This window comes from Poeciliopsis prolifica, unplaced genomic scaffold (assembly GCF_027474105.1).
Source record: "Poeciliopsis prolifica strain line A6 unplaced genomic scaffold, Auburn_PproV2 SCAFFOLD019, whole genome shotgun sequence".
Taxonomy (NCBI): domain Eukaryota; kingdom Metazoa; phylum Chordata; class Actinopteri; order Cyprinodontiformes; family Poeciliidae; genus Poeciliopsis; species Poeciliopsis prolifica.
Genome location: NW_026562394.1, coordinates 5,396,210 through 5,413,970, shown reverse-complemented (window position 1 = coordinate 5,413,970; position 17,761 = coordinate 5,396,210). Strand labels below are relative to the sequence as shown.

General features: G+C 37.7%; 1 protein-coding gene across 8 annotated transcripts in view; it reads right to left on the bottom strand.

Annotated features, from left to right (window-relative positions):
* Positions 1-326: 326 nt before the first annotated feature.
* Positions 327-17,761, bottom strand: part of LOC129368484 (unconventional myosin-XVIIIa-like) — an 82,978-nt gene continuing 65,543 nt past the window's right edge. For 5 of the 8 annotated variants that reach the window (XM_055043473.1, XM_055043477.1, XM_055043472.1 and 2 more), the window contains 7 exons: positions 16,498-16,635; positions 15,688-15,873; positions 15,457-15,596; positions 13,555-13,599; positions 6,174-6,296; positions 4,302-5,661; positions 1,570-1,682 (listed from right to left, as the gene is read on the bottom strand). In XM_055043473.1, coding sequence (XP_054899448.1) covers positions 4,317-5,661; positions 6,174-6,296; positions 13,555-13,599; positions 15,457-15,596; positions 15,688-15,873; positions 16,498-16,635 — 1,977 coding nt within the window. In that variant the 3' untranslated portion in view covers positions 1,570-1,682; positions 4,302-4,316. Of the gene's footprint in view, positions 1,683-4,301; positions 5,662-6,173; positions 6,297-13,554; positions 13,600-15,456; positions 15,597-15,687; positions 15,874-16,497; positions 16,636-17,761 lie in introns of all 8 variants that reach the window. The other 3 variants (XM_055043479.1, XM_055043474.1, XM_055043478.1) reach the window with 2 other exon arrangements.

The following is a 17,761-nucleotide window of genomic DNA, read 5'->3' as shown; positions in this document are numbered from 1 at the left end:
AAAAATAACAGCCTTGGTGTATCAGATAAAGCTAAACAATTTTTTAAGTCTTTGCGTGAGGAATATAAAACTGTGGTCGCTTTATCCTGGGAGACTTCCGTGAAAAAGATGGCTGCATTATTCTTCAGGGAGAGGTCGCCGATCTCCAGAAGCCTCATTCCTCAGGGCAAGTGGAATTTATCCCGGTGTGCCAACATGAAAGGAAAGATTAACTGGAATACCAGGAAGTGAATTCCACTGCAGTGATTTTCTGTGTTCAGCTCCACCTGTCTGATTTCAATGCAGTAGCAGGCAGAACTCTGAATTGTGGAAAATATGACTATCAATCAAACTTAACCACTTTATTGAACACACAATCTAGAAATAGGGATTTTTCTTTTTTCTCTTTGGCAAACCAAAGTATTATTACAATAAAGCATTGAAAAACCATAATATGCAAGTATTTTACTGCTGGAACCAATGACATTCAAACGTTACTTTGAATCTGGGGCATTAATCTGCAGGGTGTCCAACAATTAAGCAGGAGTTGGTCATAGGCAGATGAAATCTGCACCCTATGCATCTTAAAAAATACAATATTAATTCCTCCCTCTCAGCATCTACATGATCTGATGAAAAGCTCGTATATGAACGGAAACAATAATTAATGCTGAACGTTCAAAAATTCACCAGTGCAGGAGCAAAATCTGATGCATTTCAATGTGAATCCCACTTGGTGATAAGGATAAAACATAAATATTACATAAACTTTACTTTTCACTCTTCAACATGCCTTAGAAAATCCTCATTTAGATATAACTTAGAGCATTTAATTCCAGACACAATCTTACACATGTATAGATTATGTAAATACCTTTTGTGTGACAGAAAGGGTCACGTTTAATCATCTAACAGCTTTGCTCACAAAGACATTTATTTTCACAATTTATTTTACTTTCATGTCATCACACAGCATCACTTTGTTCATATAGCGATATCTTAATTTAGGACATGAGCCCTGTGTAAACTTACAGCAAGATAACTAATTGAAAACTGGCTAATTTCTCCCACTGTGCCAGTCCACATGAATGGAGGGAAGATAAGAATAATCTTAATAGTTGGTCAGACCTTCTTGAAGGAGTCCAGCCGGAGCAGCTTATCTAAATCCTCTTGGCAGAGCGATGTGTATAGTCAGAGCAGAGAGCAGAGGGGAGCTTAAATTTGCCTGAAAAGAAGCTCTTGTAAATTAAAGCAGCAGCAGCAGAAAGTTCTTTAGATAGTGCTTGACTTTATTTTTTTATTTATATTTTTTGCTGTGTAACTAACTCAATATGTTGTTTAAAGTAAAAATGAAGAGGCACAACTTAGCCGTGGCAGGAAATTTACTTTGTGCTAATGAAAGGTACCGTAACAAACGTGATGACAAGTCCAGGGTGAAGAATTGAAGTGTCTTTGTTTGCTTCTCTGCTCTGTCCTTGCATGCTGGGCAGTGGTAACACAGTGCTGGGAGACGAAGCGAGTCCCTTCTGTGTGATTGGTGTCGCTGAAAGAACAAGGTTGCCTGACTGAGGGGTTACGACGAGCTCTCAATCAATAAGCCGTCGCTGTTGCTTTGCCGCAGGGACTGCCTGCCGGAGTCTCTGTCAGCCTCATCCTCTTCATCAGATCTGCCAAGACTCATGTGTCTCCGGTACACTGGGGGACTGCAGGGGTCAACACAAATATAGACACACCATTATATCATGACTTGCCTATTTACAGACAAGACAAAGACAGAGAGGTTTTAAAATACGTTATGTGAGCAACAAACTGCATTTAGGCAGCAAATTAATGCTCTTTGTGACCTTACTAAGGTGCGCACGTACGATAGTAAGCAAATGACAGAATCATTTTGCATTTGCCTATAGTATTATTGGAAATAGCTTATTGCTTCGTGCATACCAAACGAATGTTAGGATGAACACACAGAACAGTAAAGCAGAATCCAAATAAAGTCTTTAAAAATCACACTCTGCGAAGGTACAGTGCCTTACAAATTTAATAATACTCTTCACATTTTCACACTTTACAAGACTTCTATCTGTTTTGTTCGTATTTCATTTGCTAGACAAACACACAGTAGTGCATATATGTGTATTTAGTCTCCTTTACTATGATATCAATAAATCTGGGAAACCACTAAGCCATTTATCGCCCTATTTTACCACCGATTTCCACCACCGAGTCAAGGGGTGAAATCTGCACTCGTTGCGGTCAGTTGGCAGAGCAAGTCAGCCAAAAAAATCTGTTTGTGTGAGTAGAGGTGAAGACTGGAGTCTGCAAGTGTGAGAGGGTAAACAATCCAAGCTGAACTCAGTCTCAGTCAAACAAACATGTTTGAACCTTTCGGGAGCCAAGATATTTTAAATCTAATCTCTTTCATTTTATAGCAAAGTGGCACGGAAATATAACTCATCAAAGTTCTATTACCAGCACCTACTGGTGTGTCTGTTCCTTCAATTGAAAGAAAGACTTAGGGGTTCGTTAAACAACAGCAAAGATCGTCACGATGAGCCGGGAGCAACAGACAGGTCATGAATAAGGTTTGAGAATACTTTAATCGACCAAATGAAATAAAAAGGTGGCAGCACCATACTGTGGTCATGTGTTTTATCAGCCGGGATAGGAAAGCTAGTTAGAGTAGATTAGAAAATGTCCGATTTGAGACTGGGGTAGATTTTTCTAGTAGATTCTTCTAGCATTATTTGGCATAAATAGACAGGTGCTTTGGAGTTTTTTTGGTTTGTTAAGATTTTTAAGTTGTTTTTTTTTTTTTTTGTTTTGTTTTTTTTTTTACAAATTCTTATATTTAAATGTATGACTATCAACTACAAAGAAAGTAGTGGGTACGCCAATGTATTTCTATTGAAAGCCACTACAAATGTGTTCACTTTTCTAACTTCTTGTAGCAGCTGGTTTGTTACACCACAGCTTTTGATTTTTTCTTTTTTGTTAGTTTCTGCAGTTGTATGTGTTTTGATGGTGCTTCTGTTTCAACAGAGCTATTGTTACAACCCTACATTTGTCAGCATCCTTCAGACAAGCTTATTTAGATCTAATTTTGTACCTCTAAATATAAACAGTGATTCCCAAAATATCTGTAAAAAATCATTTTAAAATAGACTGCCTTTGGAGCTCGAAGCTAATTTCAACACTTAATTTATAAAGCAAAGTGTCTGGCAATGAGGCAGCCAAAATTGCACCAATTTTTCTTTTCACTGTAGGTGCGATCTGGCTGATGGAATGCTTTCATCCAATCTCTGTGTAGGAGAAAAAGTCACAGCCAGACTCTTCCTTTCAACACTGTGCACTTATAGCATTAGCAAACAACATTAGAAGAAAGTCTCACATTTGCAGATATGCCTTTCTTTACTAGACAGGAATACAACTAGTAAGTTAATTATGGTGACATTTAGATGCAAAGCTGGTGTGTGTGTGCGTGTGTGTATACAGAAATCTAGAGTGACTACAGTTACACAATAAAAGCAAAAACAATCTTTTTTTTTTAAGAAAAATGGAGTCAAAAGCATGACAATATGGTAAGAAAAATAGTAAATTGTTGGGTTGCACATGAACATTGTGTGAAATTGTGATGAGTCTAAGGAAGAATTTCAGCAAATTTTAACATGAAATCCAAGATCCCACAGAAGGATGGCAATGTGTTAATCCTGACTGGCTCAGTATTGACAACAAAGGTATCTGTAAAGGGACAGCTAAAGAGTTTTGAAGTGAGGTTTGGTTGAAGGTTGGAAGCAGTTATTTTACCTGCTCTCAATAATTGTTTTGGTACCTTCATTTAGTATAAATCTAGATTAGTTCGTATTGATGCTAAAAGATAACCCAGTATGACAGGGGCCAAGACCAAAGTAGACTTAAAACAGCGCCGACCTCAAAAGGGAGGAATACCATGACAGAAAATCAGCACACACATGCAGTCACAGGTGAGCAAATGCTGGTAATTGCACTGTTTATATTCAGTGTTTATGGAAGGCAATCTTAGCTCGTCGTGGGCTGTGATGACAGCATATGATAATGCACTTCAAATAAAAGCAAATTAAGAGCCCGAAAAAGCATTAAAGTAAGCTCTTTAAAATTTAAAGGGAAATGTGACTTGTCTGAAAGGAAATAAGGGCTTATGACTCATCTTGTACAAGCAAACATTAGCGTATCAGAGTTAGTATTGAAAATATTAAATCTCACACAGCAAAGTTAGTATGTGGAGGTGAAGACTCTCAATTCTTTTTAATCCATGCCGGGCTCCTGGATACCACACCATGCGTCACCTTATTCTGTTGATATCAGTCACTGTCAGGCCTGTAGAGGTACTTCATCACCAAGCTATCCACCTTCTTCTGTTTCTTCTTAGTTTGCTTTTTGCTAGTTTCTCCATGAGCAGAGCGCTCCTTGTCATCATCGCGCTGTTGTTTTGGGCCCTTCTTAACACTGTTGGAACTTCGATAAGAGACGGTTGAATCCGAAGAGGAAGACTCGGACGACTCAGAGGAAGAAGAGGAATCCTCTGATTCACTTTGCTTTTTCTTGGATTTCTTTTTGGACTTCTTGTCCTTTTTTCCCTTTGTGCTTTTTCTGCTGTGACGACCATCTGAGGACGAGGAAGAGGAGGATGAGGAGGAAGAGGACTCAGAAGATGAGACTTTGCTTTTTTTATCCTTACGACTGCGGGGGGTGCTGGACCAGCTTGACATGCCCTCATCCTCCCCCTTCTTTCGCCTGTCCTCACCTCCTTGGACCTTCTTCTCATCCTCGTCACCACTCGACTCGTCCAGTTTGCTACGCTTGAACTTAATGGGCTTGAAGCTTAGCACCTCATTAATTGCAGCCTCCAGGTCAGGGTCCAAGTAGTTTCGGTGTGTGACTGGTTTAATGTCAGAAGCTTCGAGAGGATTGCTGTCTGAGGAGCGCGGTTGAGGTGGAGTAGAGTAGCTGCGACTAGTAGACCGGGGACTATAGGGTGAATGTTTCCCTTCTCCATAAGCCACACTGTGGGCATCGTCGTCGTCATTTACGTGCAGACCAAATTCGCTGAGGCCACAACTGCGGGCGACGGATAAGCGAGAGCTGCTTCGTTTGTCATCTTTCCAAGAGCTGCTGCGACGTAGAGAACGGGGGCTTGCGCGACTCACGCTGCTAATGGTTGACTTATTGTCATCATCCATGTCAAGCATCCCCCTCCTCGTGGATACCCTGCTTGGAGCTACTGAGGACACCATTGACTCTGTATCAAACTCAGGGGTGCTGCGAGAGGTCCAGCGGGACTCTAAGCCCTTCCTGGCTCGGCTTGTGGCTTCAGAATAGGCCATAGAGATGACAGAGCCGTTGTCATCCATATCTTCTTCAGCCTGAGTTTTTCTCCTGTCTTCCTGGAGCTCACCGGATTTTGACTTCGCTTTGCGCATGGCAGTGTGATCCAGTATGTTTGGCTGTTCTTTGAGAGTACTGAACAGCGAATTCTCATCTCCAGTACCCCCAATGGAGTCCTTCAAGTTGGAGCGTTTTCTGTAGCTAAGGGAACTCATGACAGAGACTGATCTGCTCTGCTCTACTTCCTTCTTATCTTTGTTGCCGTCACTCATCTTCTCCTTACCTTCTTTCATCTCCGCGGCATCTGCATTTGCTGCATATCTGGAAAGTTACGTAACAAATTTGACACCAGAGATAACCACAAGGAAAGATATACATGTAAATGATAAATCCTAATCTTTGGCTTTGTGAAACATTGTCTCCAGATCAGTGGCTGGGATGATTTTACATTTTTGGCAGCTCGATGCTGTCATTTTCATTTTGTCCTTGGAAACCGTACCTCTGACTATTGCTGTTGTGCACAGCATACATTGCTATAACTGAGGCAATCAACTAGTGAAAGGACCTATCTGACAGAGTCAGAAGCGTCATTTGGCAGGCTTGCCAACTGGCCACAGGCCACCTCAATAAATGTGACAGCAGCCGCTTCCCCACACCACCTCCTGTCATTAGACAGATTACTGGAAAAGAGAGCTGACACCTAATCATATGAGATACCCTTCCTTCTGTTGCACAATGCCCCAGGTAATCGTGGGCCTTTTGAAGATAGGAAATTGAGGTAGTTTAATCACGAGACGATCATCAGATACGATACAAAGCATGCAAGGACTAACCTGGTGCTCTTCAGACTCCCTTCATCAGACAAAGTCTTGCTGGAACCTTTGTTCTTTGAGAGCCATGACTTAACTCCATCTACCCGGTCCTCCACTTCTGAATCAGTTTCAGTCCCCTCTCCACTGTGAAGAATCGAGCAAATTTCAAAAAAGAATCCTGTATATATAGATTTTTTTTACACTTTTCTAGTAAGATGCAGTGCTCTGCAAAAGTATTCTTCACCTGTGATTTTTTTTTTACATTCTATCACACAACATAAACTGAACTTGGCAAGATTTTATGTTGAAGAACAACATAAAGTACTGTATAATTATGAAATGGAAGTAATGTGATAAATGACTTTGAACTTCTAAACTATTAAAATGTGAACTGTGTGATGTGCATTTGTATTCAGGCAGCCTGATTCAGTAGTTTGACGCATGGTCTTTCACACCATTAAAAGCTGCACACCTTTTAGGGTACGCATCCTCCGGCATTATATGAAATGAACATTTTTACTAACTCTGACATTTGAATATCTTGAGGTTCAAGCCTCTTCCAATCAAATTTTACAACTTCATTGTACCTGCTTAAGAAAAGCATGAATGATGCTACAACCATTATATATCACCATAATGATCATGGTCTTTGGATGACATTCAGTTTCATTTTTTTGCCACACAGTCTTTTGCGCTGAATCAACTGGATTATATTTAAGAGCATTTGAATACATATGCATGTCACACTTTTAGATTATTTTTTTAAGTCTAAAGACGTAAAGCATGATTTCTTTCATAGTTATGATCTACTGCCTGCAATATCTATCAAATAAAATTCAGTCTAGTGTATCAAACATTGTGCTTGTAACATAAAACACAGTTCAGGGAGGATGGATCTATTTGTAAAACACTGTAATTTGTGTTGACACCAAATTTCGTTCCTTACACATCTTTCCTAAATCTGCATATGTCTGCGAGCAATTTACAGAACAAATATTTAGTTTTTGTTTTACCATTTAGAATCAACAAACTTTTCAGACACTCATTACCATTTAGAAATATTCAGAAGTTACACAGAAAAAATAATTATTAGTTGTCACATTTCCAGAGCTTTCGGATGAGCTTTTGCACTTGTAGTCTTTCTCGTAATAATAGGGGATAGTGTAATGACCCAAAGCAAATTAGACAGGCTACGGTTAAGCAACAGCTGTGATTCCATCATTTCCATAAATTTCAGCCTAAAAAAAAAACAAAGCATCACATCCTTTCAGCATACAACCGCATCGCAAAAGCACCAGTGAAAGTGCACTTTGTGAAGAAAACTCTTCAAGGTATAATTAACTTGTTTTGTTGGGTCTAAGCTTTGAGCATCTGTGTTGCACGTCCTCTGTCCCTCGGTGATTGGTATTGGAGCAGAGCCACCAGGCAGCCTTGTGGCCTCTTAGCTTGACATCACGATCAATACACACAAACCAACAGATGAAGATAAAAATAAATAAATAAATTTAAAAAAGCTGTTCCCACCTGGAGACGGTATCTGCTCATTCAGACCTGTGGTGAATACCTTCAATAATGTAATAATCCTGGAAGTTTAATTTGGCAGGAAATTCATCATGGCTGATAGGCATCAAGAGAGAATAGCTCTGTTGTTGAGGACATACTGTTTGCAACATGAGTGCATGTGCTCCCTTCCTTGCTTTCGTTATGTGTGAGAATACATTTGCACATAGCAGATACCCATATGCTCCGTAGGCCCAAAGTATGTTTGACAGCGTGCTAAGGTCTGTCACAAAAACTGACATCCTGCACTATACAATTCTTAGCTGCAAGACGGCAGACTGTATATCCAAACCAGTGATGACAGCACTGTTGTAAAACATCTGCAATTTTGAGCTCCACTTGATTAATGACTGGCTGTACTATTATTTATAGCCCTAGCTACAGTAATTTTCAAAGAGCCATGTTTCATAAATCTGGCCTTGTATATCACGGAACTACACACAGAGCTACCAAGTATTAAAAAATGAGAAACAGTGATGCACTTCACAGATCTGTCTTTGTGGACAAGTTTATCTATCTGAGCCCTGGAACATGCCGTAAAACGCTCGCAAGGTGCAAGCACGATGTTCCAAGAAGTGTGAAATGACAGGCACGCTGCTGCTGCTGGGCTCCATCAGTCGTCCTCATGCAGTACTTGCCTTAATGTACGGAAGGTCTCCCACTGCACAGCACTCAACCGTACCCCCTGTCCCCTTGTCCCCAAACGCTATGACTCACATCCAGTCATTTTCCTCCTCAGATAACAAAGCAAGCCTCTATCTCACTTTCATTTTTTTTTTTTTTTTTTTTTACACCGGCCTAAAAAAAATAATGAAAAAAAGAAAAACAAGATGGCTACTCATAAAGGTGATTGTGGGAAAAAAGCCATTAGAGTGTTAGAGAAAATGGCTTTTTAGTAGGCTTGGGCTATTATATGATTCTCAGGGTGTAACAACCGTAAAAGGAAAAGTACAAAGTTATCATGGTATTTGAACTAAATGTAAAACAAAACAAAAAAAAAAGTGTGGCACCATGTAATCACTTTGATCTGAAGAAAAAAACAAAAAACAACATTTCTACTTTTACTAAAATAGTCTAGACATATTGCTTTCATAACTATATAGCATAATCTGTTTACTAATTTAATAATTTTGATGCAAAGACTTAGCGGCAGGTCAAAAGGTTACTGCAAACCATATGCATATTTGTTGTCATTAATCTTTGCAGTGTAACAGGTATAATCATGTGATAATGGTTAATCAGTTGGAATATCACACTCTGACATTTGGGATAGACACACTCTGTCCCAAGTGGCAGAGTGTGTCTGCTTGGGACATACAAACTTGCAACTGGCTGCTTAACAGATGTGTGAAATAGCTTGCTAACTATATTCTTAAAACATAACTGCTGAACACATAAAATCCAGAAATATTTAAAAACCATACATATATATTTTTGTAAGTGTAATAGCCTACTTGTATAGTAAACATGTTATATCGACATAAATGTGTATCAAAGTAAAATAAAAAATCCTCAATAGATGGCTAGTCAGACACATCCAATGTTTTTTTTAACTTTAGTTTTTATAAAAGCAGCTCAAGCTAATAGATATTAAACATCTGCACTTTTACAAGAGGCTGTAAAGAACTTTTGCTGTTTTTTCAGCCAAACAAGTTCAATGCCACTATACTCTACATTACGTTGGTTATACTCTACATTACGTTGGTGACCCCTGACCGCTGTATCAATTAGCCTGAAAAGGTTGAAATGAAATTCTGAATTTTGCAACAAACAAGATGGAAGGTTCATATACCTTTCCTAGGTTTGTAGTTGTTTGGAAATTATTTAGGTGGACTTATGGTCTGCTCATTTCCATCAAGAATATCTATTAATACCAGAGAGAAACTAAATGTTGCTATAACTCATATGACACAATTTCCTTCAGCGTTGTCATGGATGCTGATATGATGCTGTGGGAAAGAAGGGCCTCAATCTTTAAGAAGGGCCTCCTGTAACCGTCTGTATTACAATGGCTCTGAAAAAGCCTCTGACTGAAGACACTATTACAGTATGACAGTCTCATGAAGAGCATGCTCAGAGGTTGTCTGTCATTTTCTTGATTTTATGCAAAAAAAAAAAAAATCTCCAGAGGTTCCGGAGTTGTTCCCAGAACAGAACCAGTCTTCTTTACCAGGTTGTTCAGCTTTTGAATATCCCTGGTTCTGATGCCGCTACCCCAACAGATAATGGCAGATGAGATTGTACTCCCCACAAAGACTTGTTTCTAACTATATATCAAGTGATGAACTGCAAAATAGTGTTGCATACTAACACATGCTGTTCAGCTAAGAAAACTGTGACAAGCTCAACAATTATCAGCTTTAGACTATATATGTAACTATGGCATATTCTGTTTAAACAGGAGGCACTGCTACTTAAAGAGCAAAATAGAAGCAATTTCTAAATAAAATTCAGAACTTTTGAGGTGCTTCAAAGGCAAAATGAAAACTAAGCTTATCTGTTTATTTTCCACCCCTTCTCTCTTCACATCAGCTTATTAACTACCGCCAATAAAAGCCCATCAAAAGAAAGATAATGGTCTCAGTAATATCAGCAAGTTGATTACACATGTTGCCCATTTGTCAGCTCTGTGATACTGTGACTTTTTAATGTGATATGTTAAAAAAAACAACTCTTAACCAGCCAGTGGCAAACTCTTCTCCACAGTCTCTCTCCAACACGTACAAGTGTGCAAAAATAAAAGGTGGCTTGCAATTGAGTGCTGTAAAAACGGTGTCACAACTGATTGTCCCTCGTCGCGCAATACTAGGAAACCAGTCCAGAGGCTTTCAGATACAAACAAGCCTCGGGACTTGTGAAGTCAACATTAATCGCTTCTGACAATTTGCCCGCACCAGTTGTAAATCTTTGTCACAAATACTTACATTCAGCACTGAGTCCCGTATGGCTTGGTGCTATCAGTTTAATGCTGAGCTAAAATAAGCATAAAAGGGTATTTTTATGCTAGTTCTGACAATTCATTGTAAAATTTTGAGCATGACACACTTTGCAAACTCATTGCCCTTTGCAGTCACAATGATAATCACCTTGTGGAAAGGTGGAAAAACAAAAAAATAAAGCAACCAGTCAGTAAGGCATTAAAGTGTCTTGCAAAGTTCAATGCTGCAGTGTGAGAGGGGAAATTCTGAAGCCTGAACACTAATTTAACTTACATTATCTTCTCCCGGCAATAATAATCGAGTCGCTATTATAACCTCTGTTTCCAAATGTGGAGAGTGAAAATATGGAAGAGGGTTTCAAATCATGTGGAAATTCCACTTCATTATTAGAAGAAAAATCACCTCCTCCATTAATGTTCATCCATCCTGCTAATGCAGTGGTGCTGAAAGGAGGCGAAATGTGATTAAGTAAACACGGCAAATCATCGCTCTTTTACTCAAGTTGCATGACAAAAAAAATTTAAAAACGAAGAACACCGATACACATGGGTGCTCAGATGAAAATGCGACAAAAAAAAATCTAAATATGATGAATGAGACAAATCAGATATTTAAAGGAGGAAACCAAGGACTGACAGACGGTACACACAGATTTAAATATCTTAATGAAAGGTCGCAAAATATTTTCAACATCCAAAACAAGGCAGCAAAAAAAAAAAAAAAAAATGGCAATCACTCTTAGACACATTTTACATTTGCAGAAAGTCACTAGGCATTTTAATAAACAAGCATACTTTTGCACTGAAGTAAATGTTCTCTCAAGAGAGTGATTAACTGTGATTGGATTAGTAGTGGAAAACTTGCATGCATGGAAAACAGCTGAGCTTTGAGTTAAAACATTTAAAGTGGTGCACTGCAGTGCTATTGTTTTGCACAACATGCTGACTGTGTATTCACTGGTATACAATCCCAGGGCCTTCATCATAATATCAAACAGTTGCAAGGGTCCAGCTCACGTGGGAGTCGCATCCAATTGTATGTAAAGGATGTAATCCAACTACTGATTGGATCATCCAAAAAGAGGCACATGAATAAATTGGGGGGTAGAAATAAATAGAGCTTATGAGATTGTACAGGATATGAGGCTCACATGAAGGAGATACTGCAAAATTTCTGGCAAAACTAAGCATCAACCTTTTATTTTATCTACAAATACAACAATGTTTCCACAAATGACCTCGATCAGATTATGGACCAGGTCCAGGCTTGACTCGTCTGTCAACACATTGAATTTTATGCTCGTCTATTTCTAATGTCGTGCTAAAGCTTTTAAAAATATATAATTTTTTGCATTTTCTTTACTATGCAAAAAATATGTTGCATATAATACCAGCAAATTTATGATTTTTAATTGAATACTTTATTTATTAAATGTCATTCTGTTTTATGGAATTTTTTATTTTCAGTGCACCTAAAACAGAAGTTCAGGTCTATTCATCATTTACACTGAAAAATAAAGATGATCGATGGTTTACAAGACAGACTTTAGAATGAAGAGAGATATAAAGATTATGGCACAAAATCTCATTACAGCCCATATGGTAAATTACACACACAAAAAATAGAATAGCTGATTTTTATGTGCAACACACTTAAGCAATTTTTGTTGTTTCACTTTTGACTGCTAAACAAGTTTATCTAAGACTATCAGATAATTTGTGTCATTTTATTTTAAATTACATATATTTAGTATATGATATATGAACTTTTTAAAAAGTTAAATGTTTTATGTTGTGTTTCTTCTGGTTTGTAAATTGTCACAGAAAGTGCTGGAGTGGCTATAGTTTTCTCAAAATGTTTGCATCTACCCCTCTCCAAAGGCTTATATACTTTTTAGCTTGATTACAAAAAGGACTAATTGAGTTACTTGGAAATATTGCAGCCTGAGAAAAACACGGTCATTAGGTGGAAACCTATGGGAGAGCTGCCCATCATGCTTAGTAACTTTATACCTTTTTAATATTATACCTTTCAAGTTATGAGCGGCATTTCTGTAAAGATGCCTAAAAGAGTAATTAACCAGCCGGTACTGGCTTGTTTTAGTTGAGCTGCTTTACAAAAAGCAATCTTATTGTAAGCTTGCAACTATAGAATGATATATTATTCTAGAGGTATTATTCAAATATATATTAAAAAATCAAATCATTTAGATGTTAAATTTTACATGAGCACAATGAAACTAGCAATTCGACTTGACCTCCTCCTGATCATGTGTCAAACAGGCTGTAAACGTCTGCAAAATGTGACTGTACATGCTGTACATGCTTTGGAAAAGCTGCAGGAGTTACTAAAGTTGAATCCAACAGCCTAATCCCTTAATCCTAAACACTTGATAGCATGCAATCAAGCTTCAAAAAATGTTTGATGTAAAAATAAAAATAAATAAAAACCAGGGGTATAAGAATGCACTATTACCAAAGGTTTGTTTTACTACTTTTCTTCTAAGACATTTTCCAAAGCATAGAGATTGGTTTAAGGAAGAGTGACTGACATTTTCAATTATAGTATATCATCTATTTATGTGCAAATTTTACCAAACAAGCCTGAAATCTCCAGTGAGGCAGACTGTGTACACCTGCAGATACTTGGCATAAAATAAAATAAAATGAAATCAAACATGGGGCCATCTTTTAAATGCTGCTTTTACCTGTGATGTATAACACACAGAGTGCCTTTCATTCTGTCTAAAATGCCTTCTCTTCACAGGGCTACTGGGGGAGAAAACTAAAGCGTGAAAGAATAGAAATAGTGCATTATTCTCCCCTGTGGTTAAAATTGGTGTGAACAAAAAATTCAACCAACACACGACGACGGAAACAAAGGATGCATTTTTCCATTCTCACATTTTGTTCTTTCTTTTTTGATATTTTGTCACCATGTCTTCCAAACTGCCAGAAGTGAAGATGACACCAAGAAGGGAAGGGAAAAGAGAAACAGCAAAGGTGAGATACACAAATAACAGAGCAAAAGGAGGACAAAATGAAATATCACCAAAGTGAAACATTTTTACACTAATGCAAACACATGAAAATAACCATGTATTGTTCTGCAAACAGAGCTGCTGTTTGTAATGTCTTCCTTTTGGAAGTCTGTATTATTGCAGTCGGTGTTTACTTCCCAGAGTTCAGAGCATGCATAACCCTCAACCTCACTGTAAAGAGGCAGGCGGTAATCAAACAAGCGAGGAAAAAAGCAAAGAGACAAAAGATCAGAGGCAGGAGGCTGAATTAAACCTTTTGAGGAGTACTTTCGGAGCAGACAAAGCACATGACTCAGAGTACAAAAGAGATTTGAAATGTATGTAGAGATGACTGACAGCCTGCTAAGAAAAGCAGCAGGTTTTTGTAGTTTGTTAGGCCTTTAGCTATACTGCAATTGTGTGTACTGAAGCAAAGGGAACAGACCTTTACACAGCAGCGGATTTGACTCACAGCATGAAAGACAGTTGAGATTATTAACGTTAATGATGGCTCGGTTCTCTTTTCTGTCCCTGCAAACTGGAAAAAGCTGTGTGCATAAATCAGGTTTGTCAACCTTCCCTTAAAAAAGAAAAATCTCTCATATTTGGTATTTAAAGAGCCACTATGTATTAAACACAACATATCAAGTGGTTTATGCATTTATCAAATCAAGAAAAATCCTGAAATTAACAAGCATTATTTTATAAAAGGTAACAGTATTAATGACCAAAATGTTAAGATCCTAGCAAAACAAATATAGATAACTATATATCAAATATATTTAGCTAATATCAATAACTTATTGATCATAATGTTTTTAGAAACTCTTCACTCTCTGAATAACTAGAATCAGAAAACAGGGAGGTACTATTTCTTTAATAAAATATGTTATTTGCTATAATTAAATTTACCACACACCAGAATAAACTGCAAACTATTGAAATTATCTTTACACTATTTTGTTTTGTTTCAGGCTAAAATAAACAAGACCATTGGAGAAAACATGACTAAGAAATCTAAATGAATTGCATAAAATGAGATAAATTATTTAATTTTATTGAGATTTTTATTAGTAGTATTGAAACAAATAATTAAAAACAATGCCTAGTTAAAAACAACGCCAAAAGTTTTTAGAAATTTAATTTTGTAATTTTAATGTAAATCCAATAAACTGAAACGTCAACCTTTTATGTAAAATCAACCTTCAAACAGCCTGTGTCTGGGTTAAGCATGAAGAATCTTCTAGCATTTTAAAACAATCAACACTGAATAAAAATAAACAAATCAGTTAATATATGAAACATGTTCATTTTAGTTATATAAGGACTTGAAAACACAAATTAACAGAACATGCCGTTTGTAAAAATCCCTCAGGAACATTGGTCAGTTTCATTGTTGGACCTAGAGTCTGAAAGTTTGCCATTGCAACATTATCTAATACAATTTCCTGACATTTCAAAATACAGACGTGGCTATATTTAGAACGGTTTAATTTATCCAAATTTTGTATTTTCCTTTCCAAAGGTCTTCATTATAGAGGGAAAATGCAGACCACTTTATTCCCCCACAGTACAAAGAAGAAGAGGAGGTAGAGGGTGGTGCAGTGTGTGCTCCCTAAATCAATTTCTAAAAGTTGGCAACCCTAAAAGCATTAAAATAGGACCTCATCCAATTGGTACACTGCCAACATTAACATGTTTGTGCATTTCTTGCCAGTGACATGGTAAAATGGCTGGAATGCAAAAGGTCTACATTAATTTTCACAGCTTCAAAGCTGGAGTGTACCTGTTGATCAAGTCCTCATTGTCATCACTCTCCATCTCATCCTCGATAGCCGCCTGCAGGTCCCCAATCCTTTTAAAGGCCAGCTTAAGGTCCACTTGTAAGCTCTGATTTGCTGCCTCTAAACTCTCAATATCCATTTCCTGGCAAATGAACAACATCACGTAACAGGCATCATTCCTCCGTAAGCTAATTTGAATACAAGTGAGCTTATTAAGGAAGCTAAAACCTTACCAGTTCGTGCTTCTTCCGGCTTGCTTCCCCCTCCTTCTTGGACAGCTCAGCCATTTCTTCTTTTATGTCTCTTATCTGTCTCTGCATGCGCTTATTCTGCTCTTTCTCCCTGTTTTCTGCTGTGATGCGTTGGTTTTTCTCCTCAGTCATCTTTTCTAAGTTCTCCTTCAGACGGCCCACTAGGCTCTGGCAAGCAAATGATAGGAATGTGGTTAGCACAATGTTCCCATTTAACAGCTTAGCTTTAAAAATTGATTTCAGACATATAAATACAGTTTGAAATCAGTATTTTTTACTGATTTCAGCATTTTGAAATACTTTTTCAAAATTGATTTTGTTTGAAATCAAACAAAATACTGTTTGATTTCAAATACTGTAATCAAATAATACTGTCTGATTACCACATGTAAACAAATATTTGTAAATTAATTCACAAGATAAATTACCACTTTATCTTGTCTGAAGTTTAATTTACACAATCTTTATACACATATTTTTATTTCACAAGAGTAACACTAACAATATCAGCACACTTTTATTTCACATCGTTTCAAATCAAAAACAAATCCAACAAACTGATAATTTAGTTGTTAATATCTAAAATCAAAGTAACCTTTTATGAATATTTGAACACATTGAGAAAACTTTGACATTGTATAATTAAAAAAATGGACAGGTTTTAATGTTTGCATTTATAAATTACTATTTAATAAACATTTTAAAATACAACTGTTTCTAATTTATGAAAAGAAGTCCAGTTTCTATCCTTACATATATGTATGTTCACAGAACATGTCTATTACATTTTACCTCCAAGCGCTTAATTTGAGTCTTCTCGTACTCCAGCTTAGTCTCCAGCTCGCGGATCTTTGCCTCCTGGCGGCTCACGAGCGACTTCTCCACCATGGACTGTTCTTGGAACTCTAACTGGCTCTGGAGTGAATGGAGCTGGAAGGATATCACACACCAGGCAGAGATATAAATATTCAACGTCAGTTTCTGGGGAGAAATAGTCGCTGCAAACTACTTCCTTATTTACCAGTTTCCCCTTCCCCCCGAAGTCCCTGCGTCTTTTTGTAAGGTATTTAAACATTAAGAGCAAGTGTTGATCTTTAAGTCTTCAAAATAGATTGCTGTTTACTTTTTCACCCAATTTGAGTTAATTTATTCTGTCTTGGTAAATATAAATAAGATGCATCCAGTATGAATAATGAGTTTGAGATAAGCCTCCACTCTACCTAAAATGGTCAAAAAAAAGGAGAAAAAAAAAAAAGCTTGTGGTTCAGGCTGAGTAACAGTGAGTCACGGTAATTTCACAGGCTTTGAAAGAGGCTTCAGCTTCATGCAAAGCACGTTTGTTCTATCTAAATCCTTTTTTCTTCCATGACTGATAAAAGGAAGATAGACACGTCACAACAAAACTGGCCCGAAAGGCAGCAGGGCACCTAATGAGGGACTTCTGCATCTGAGACAAGGAGGATTTGGAGCTCTCCTTTGATATTTCTAAAGAAGCCAGATTTCCCTCCTACTGGGAATGAGATAACCACTTCAAGGTCAGATGCTTTAGATAACAATCAGTGCCTACTCTGGCACACTTTAACAGTGGCTTGCAGCCTGCTGTGCATCTTAAGTGTAGCCAGAAATATTCTGAAGGGTGGGCCTTGAGTGGCTTCAGCTCACGTAAATTTTAATAAAGCAGGAATGCGCTGTGGTGTTCGGGAGTGGCAGAAGCTACACACTGTTTTTGCAGCAGATGGTTGTATTTGTTTAATCCAGTGCAGATCCATCCACTCATCAGCTACACCCGCATTATCCTGTACAGAGTCGCAGGGACAGTGGGTTCTATCCCAGTTGGAAGCGGGGGAGAGGAAGGGATGCCAGTCTACGCCAGACAGAGCCAACACTCACAGAAAATAAAACAACCATGCATGGTGACCCGCGACTAGTTAAAAATGATCAAATAACCAATGTTCGTGTTTTATGATGAGACATAATTTAATAATGTATAACCAGGGTTTGACTCATGTAAAGGCTTGGACTGGTTCTAGTATTAACATATACTGAGGTTGTCAGC